This window comes from Oryza glaberrima, chromosome 2 (assembly GCF_000147395.1).
Source record: "Oryza glaberrima chromosome 2, OglaRS2, whole genome shotgun sequence".
Lineage (NCBI taxonomy): Eukaryota > Viridiplantae > Streptophyta > Magnoliopsida > Poales > Poaceae > Oryza > Oryza glaberrima.
This window is the reverse complement of record NC_068327.1, coordinates 21,661,655-21,668,640: the sequence shown is the minus strand read 5'-3', so window position 1 is coordinate 21,668,640 and position 6,986 is coordinate 21,661,655. Positions and strand designations below refer to the sequence as shown.

Below are 6,986 nucleotides of genomic sequence, written 5' to 3'. Positions count from 1 at the left end.
CTATATTACCTCTGAACCTCGAGTATACCGATTTTACAACATGTGAAACGTGTTATACTGGTATTGCAGTTCAGAGACGAACTTTAAAATCGGCATCAAGACGAGGGATTTAAGATGAACTTATTCCTATATTTATGGGTCCAAATCTATTATATCTATAAAGTAATAGAAAAAAGAGCCTCCACGTTCGCTCTCACAGCCTAGAAATTCTCACATTAATCCAAAAAAATAAGAAAAAAGAAAAATAGAACTAGACTAGGATTAGGATTAGTTAAAAACTGAAGAAAGGAAAAAAAAAAGAAGGCATACTAAGCCACTCGAATCGGACAACAGTCAAAAAGGAAAACCAAATCATACTATACACTGAAACGGACAGGAATCCGTGTGTTCACACTGCTTTTAGAAATCCTAATCAAACTCTGCCGATTGTCATGTCAATAAATACGAATAACCAAAGCAAACCAGAAATCTTCAACAAGCCAAAAAAAACACTATCTATCTATCTATCTACCTATCTATCTATCTATCTATTATTACATTATTAAAACAGCTTTGAAAATAGACACCACGTTTACTGTGGTAGCTAGAAATTCTCATATTAATCGGAGAAAAAGAAAAAAAAGAAAAGGAGAGTCCAAGTAGAAATACAATATAAAAATAGCTGAAATTTGGAATTAAAAATAAGTAATATTGAAAGAAGTTTCCATATAAGTACCCAATACGAGAATAATCAAAATTCAAAATAGAAATAAAATAAAATCTAAAATTAGAAAAAGAAAAGGATAATCCATGTAGGAATACAATTTTAAAATAGCTGAAATTCGGAATTAAAAATAAAAAATATTAAAAGAAGAGTCCATATAATAACCCAATACGAGATTAATTAAAATTCGGAATATAAATAAAAATAAAGTCCGAAATTAGAAAAAAAAAGAAGAGTTCAAGTAGGAATACAATTTAAAATTAGCTAAAATTTGGAATTGAAAATAAGCAATATTGAAAGAAGAATTCATATAAGAATCCAATACGAGATTAATTAAAATTCAGAATAAAAAAAGTAATATTCAAAATTAGAAAAACTAAAAGAGAGTTCAAGTAGGAATAAAATTTTGAAACAACTAAAATTGAAAATAAAAAATAAAAATATTAAAAGAAAATAATACGGTATTAATTAAAATTTGGAAAAAAAATTCTGAAATTATAAAAAGAAAAATAAGATTTCAATTAGGAATATAATTTATAAATAACTCAAATTTGTGATAAAAAATAACGACTATTGAGAGAAAAGACCATCTAAAACACATGACCAAATAAATTAAGTAACAGGCTTATAAAGGAGTAGAGTGGTGGCAGTTGATACGACATATAAAAACTGTTAATAAAACACCAAATAGAATCCTAATGACAATTAAAAGGAGGGACGACAGGCAGGCCATGAAACAAACAAGCAAGGCAGTTGCCGCGACTTCTATAAAGTTAAAAAAAACCATTTATAATCCATGACAATAAAAAGAAGAAGGAGCGGGCGGGGTGTATAGGAGTATAGTTGCAGAGCCGCCAATGGTTGTCGGGTCTTCCAAAAAATAAAAAATGAATTTCAACGATAGTTATGTTCGATTTTTAGAATCACAATGACAATAAAGAGTAGGCGACAAACAGGTCATAGAGGAGCATAGTGATATCGTTTGACGGGACTTCTAAAAATTATAAAAAATAGAACCCAACAAGACAATAAACTCTAAAAACTATAAGGTCTAATTTTTAAAGGTTTGAACTTCTAAAAAGTAAAAAAAGAAGAGAGGGAGCGGGCGAGCCGTAGAGGAGTACAATGGCAAAGCCGCTGACGGTTTGGCGAGACATCTTGAAAAGTAGGAAGTAAAAATGAACCCAAACAATAATTATGTTCGAATTTTAAATCTCAATGACAATAGAGAGAAGAGATGGTGGACGGGCCGTAGAGGAGTATAATGGCAACGTTTGACGAGACATCTAGAAATTATAAAAACAAAATCCAACGTGACTATAAACTTTAAAAACTATAAGATCTAATTTTAAAGGTTACAAGAAAAATGAATAGAAATAGTGGTAGATCAAGCAAGTAAATAAATGAGGAGATGACATAAGGGGTAGTAGCTGGTGTGACTTTTAAAAACTATATAATTAGAAACACAGGGATGATAAGGTTTGGTCTTTCGAAGTCTTAAGACAATGAGATAACTATTTAATAAATTTTAAGTAAAATCGTAATAAAAAAATATACATTTTGTTTAGGTGCTAGCCGCGCAATTGCGCAAGTCACCCACTAGTTAACGTTAAACAAGCATATCTTACACCTAGTAGCGCTTATGGTTTCGAACAACCATTACGCTCGGCCCCGGGCTCAACGAAATCCTAGGTACACCACCGCATGGACACGTGCCGCGAAACCCGATTCCCAACGCATCATTCTGGCCCATCGGCCTGCTTGGCCGGTGCCAGCTTGACAAAGCGCTTCCAGTACCAATGCTGCGCCCACACCGCGCCCATGGACTCGATCGGCACCCCCTTCGTCTCCGGCAGGAACGCCGCCACGAACGCCGTCATCATCACCAACCATCCGGCGTAGTAGGCGAACGCGCCGTACTTGAAGCTGCACAGCATCTCCAAGAACGACTGCGACTGCATGAACGTGAGCGCCGACGAGATGGCGCCGCCCAGCCCCAGCGCCGCCGACCTCACCTCCAACGGGAAGATCTCGCTGGTGACCACCGACGAGAGCGGGACCCATGACACGCATAGCCCCGCCGCGTACATGCACACGAGCGCCACCACCGCGACGGCGTACCCCCGCGGCATCGCCCTCCCGCCGTCGGTGCCCAGCTCCGCGCCGAAGATCCACGCCATGGCCACCTGGCACAGGATCAGCACGACGCCGCCCACCATGAACAGGGTGCGCCGGCCGCGGCGGTCCACCACGACCGCCGCGACGGCGACGGAGGAGATGCTGACGACGTCGGTGATGATGGACCCGAGGATGGCCTTCTGGCTCGTGAACCCGACGGTGTAGAAGAGGAGCGGCGTGAAGATGCCGACCACGACCCCGCCCGTCATCTCGTAGAACACCGTGATGAGCACGGCCATCACCAGGTGCGGCCGGTACTCGCGCCGGAGGAGCCGCCGCAGAGCGCCCGACTCGTACCTCCTGTCCTCCTCGGCGGCGCGGACGATGTCCTTGAGCTCGGCGTCGACGTCGGCGGCGGCCGCACCGGCCCCGCGGATGCGCCGCAGCGAATCTCGGGCCTCGTCGAGCCTACCGCGCAGCGCGAGGCTGTTGGGCGTGTCCGGGATGGACGCGGCGCCCACGATGACGATGAGGGCCGGGACGACGTCGGCGCCGAGGGAGAGGCGCCAACCCCATCTTGCCATGGTAGTGGCGCGGTAGTTGATCATGTCGGCCATCAAGAAACCAAAGTTGGCGAAGAGGCCTATGGAGGACGTGAACGCGCCGCGCCACCGCGCCGGCGATATCTCCGCCAGGTACACCGGCGCAGCCTGCGACGACGAAAGCAACAAACACAAACACCATGAACACTTCACGTCCTACAAAAAAAAAAAATGTATGTGTGTGCAAGAACGTATTAATTGGCTGGTCAGTGATCGATCACCAAGCTGCTGAAGCCGACGGCGACGCCGAGGAGGATGCGGCCGATGATGAGCATGCTGATGTTCACGGCGGCCAGGTTGAGGAGGGTGCCGGCGAAGAAGAGCACGCCGGCGATCAGCAGCGAGTTCCTCCTCCCCAGCGTCTTGGTTAGGTGGCCGGCGACAAGGCTGGCGACCATGGTGGAGAGGTAGAAGGAGGAGACGAAGGCGTTGAGCACCTGGCTGTCGAAGATGCAGTACGCGTCCTGCTTCGCGCTGGACATCTTCCGCAGGACCTCCGGGAAGAACGCCTGCAGGAACGATTCCATCTGCGTCAACCCACCTGAAAATTCAACATTAAACGAGATATGGTGATCAAATTTCTATTCATGTTCCATATTATAAGTTATTTTAACTTTTTTAAATCAAACTTTTTAGTTTTGACAAATTTATAGAAAAATATAGCAATACTTTCAGCATAAAACAAAGAAACTATAAAAAATAAGTTTAGTGCTAGATGTACTAAAACCAATTTGGTGCTATAAATGTTGCTACATTTTTTTATAAACTTGATCAAAGATTAAAAACGGTTTATAATATGAAACGGATGGAGTAGGATTTTAAAAATAAAGAAATACAATGCATAATTGAAATGTTTTGTACTTGCAGATCATGTGGTGCTCTAAGGGTAGTTGGGAAATTTTACCGATCATCTTGTGTTTTTTTATTTAGTTAGAGAACTTATTAGCTATGTGTGGCCGATATGTAATACATTTATATTATTAAAAAATTACAATCAAATCCTGCAGAGATTCAAAATACAGGAATTTGAAAAATATTTTGTTTAGTGGCTTATATATGAATTTGATGAATTCGAGGGTATGTGGGTTTGGGGGTGGGGGTTGGGGTTAGAGAGAGAAGAACCGTGGACTTTTGAAGTAAAAAATAAAATTAGATTTGAACTCTCCTCTATTTTCCATGTGGAATTGAGGCATAGAGAAAACATTATTTTTTAATTTTAATATTATGTTCCTAACTACTAAAGTAGGGAAAATTCCGATATCTGTATCCTTCAGTATCCCTATGGATTTTCAACCCAAAGGAAGCCAAAGAGGTTTTGTCATGGTGAATTATTTTGGCACATGCATGACATATATCACATGGATGAGACTTCATATAATATGCAAGCTTTATGAGCTCATAAATGGTACGATCGCAAAAAAAAAACTCTCTAGACATGGATTTTTCTTAGTAAATTCTTCTAAATTCATTTTTTAGCTCTATAATATTTAACTAATTCATTAATACCCTCAAATAATTATTACAAATCATTCTGCCATTCATCTATACATAATTTTGAAGGTTAGACAAGATAGAAAGAATGTTGAAGCATGTTCATGTGTTCGCATGGTTTTTGTTTCTTTCATAAAAAAAATCCAAATTGTATTCTGAAATGGATAGTAATGTATTTGTTTTGTGCGAAACATGTAGGGAATGTCTGAATGAAGACAATTGCATTCATTATGTATGCTGGCATATACTCCCTCCGTCCCAAAATAAATGCAGTTTTGCATTATTCACGTTCAACGTTTGACCGTTCGTTTTATTTGAAAAAAATTATGATTAGTATTTTTATTGCTATTAGATGATAAAACATGAATAGTATTTTATGTGTGACTATCTTTTTTCTTTAAATTTTTTTCTAAAATTTTCAAATAAGATGGACGGCCAAAACGTTGAACACAGATATTGTACTTATTTTGGAACGGATGTAGTATGATATATCCACGTCAACTGACATGCATGCATCATCTTGAGTCTTGAGACTGTAGTGTTGACTAACAGAAAGGAAAATGATATGTCTGTTTTTAGTGCCCATTTGGAGTGTAAACAAATATCAGATCCATTTTTTTTTTCGAAAAAGGTATCTTATATAATTTTTTGGAAGAGAAGGTAATCTTATCTTGTCGTGTACTTTTCATCAATAATAGTAGTTGCTACTACTAGCTAACTGTTCAGATAAGCAATGAATCAATGAGATCGTGAGAAGGCATATAAATTTGTAAGGTTTTTTTTTCCGAGAAAAAGTGATATTAAATTGAGCTGTGTGTTCATATAGTGACGGTTGAAGTAAAATACAATATAGAAAATAACTGAAATTCAAAATAAAAACAACTAAACAAACATTATAAAGAGTCCATGTTATATATTTACATTAATATAAGAGCATATGCCTAATTTATGCACGGGATTTTATGCATAATCACTACGTGCATAACTTTACTACTCTCTATCTATCTGTTCTAAAATATAGCAATACAAAACCGAATTTAACACATCATACTACTAGAAATCTGGATATATCTAGATTTCTAGTATTAGAATATGTTTTAATTTTTAGTATTAGAATATGTTTTATATGGTTTTAGATTGCTAGATTTTAGAAAAAAAAAGAGTATATTATGATGAAAAGCAACTGCTTTGAAACTCTAGCTGCGTGGTACACTCTTGTTATTTCCTTTGCTGATAACCAGATCTCCTGAGCAGAAAATGTGCAGAATCCCTGAACTTTCAGAACAAACTATGTATTGCTTTTCTTACTTTAATCCGAGTAATAAATGGATCATAAACATACGGTAATTAAGATATTTTTTTGAAAGCCCTACGGTAATAAAGATAAATCTTCTGTAACCTTAAGAGAAGAAAGAAACAGAGAAGCATAAACCGTGCCATGAACGGGAATTAAACATGCAGAGTCAAAAGCTCTGAAGGCACATTCAGATTTTCAGTTTACTAGCCACTGACCTGTAACACCGATGTCGTACCCAAGTAAGAGCCCGCCGGCGCCCGCCGTGAGGCAGCTCATAACAACTGTAAATGTCACCTCGTCACCGCCGCCGTTGCCGCCGGCGGCTGCTTCACCATCGTTGGCAATCGATCCACCTCCACCCATACCTAGCTAGCTACTTCTGTCAGGGAGAGAGCTCGAGAAGACACGGTCGTTGTATCTTTGGATGATAAACGATGCGCCACACTGATCAAAGACTATTTATAGAGTACGGCACACTTGGTTTTCCAGTTCTCCTACAAAAAAAAATCGTCATACGCTTGTGGTCCAAACAGACACAACGATAGGATTTTTCTTTCTCTCACTTTCATCCAATGGAAGATTGTAATTAATTCATGCACAAAACCAATAGTGATATTGGTAGGGTGGAGCAACCTCAATTTATAGCAATTATGACTTTAAGAGCCATAGTATAATCGTAAAATCTAATCCGTGCGCACGCATAGATTAGTCTTACAGCATGATACCTACCGATCCATTCGATTAAAACCATCATATGATCCATTCGATCACGTGT

The 6,986-nt window shown here is 39.3% G+C and overlaps 1 protein-coding gene across 1 annotated transcript; it reads right to left on the bottom strand.

Moving 5' to 3' along the window:
• Nucleotides 1–2,159: 2,159 nt before the first annotated feature.
• LOC127763875 (sugar transport protein MST1-like) lies at nt 2,160–6,623 on the bottom strand. The gene is made up of 3 exons (XM_052288676.1): nt 6,427–6,623; nt 3,645–3,964; nt 2,160–3,531 (listed from the first exon to the last, which is right to left on the bottom strand). The coding sequence occupies exons 1-3, from the start codon at nt 6,572–6,574 to the stop codon at nt 2,443–2,445; spliced, it is 1,557 nt and encodes a 518-aa protein (XP_052144636.1). The 5' UTR covers nt 6,575–6,623; the 3' UTR covers nt 2,160–2,442.
• Nucleotides 6,624–6,986: the final 363 nt, after the last annotated feature.

Coding starts and splice junctions, on each gene's coding strand:
- LOC127763875 (XM_052288676.1), bottom strand. CDS start 6,574: ATGGGTGGAGGTGGATCGATTGCCAACGATGGTGAAGCAGCCGCCGGC. Junction 3,965..6,426: donor GTACGACATCGGTGTTACAG/GTCAGTGGCTAG, acceptor TTGAATTTTCAG/GTGGGTTGACGCAGATGGAA. Junction 3,532..3,644: donor CCGTCGGCTTCAGCAGCTTG/GTGATCGATCAC, acceptor TCGTCGTCGCAG/GCTGCGCCGGTGTACCTGGC.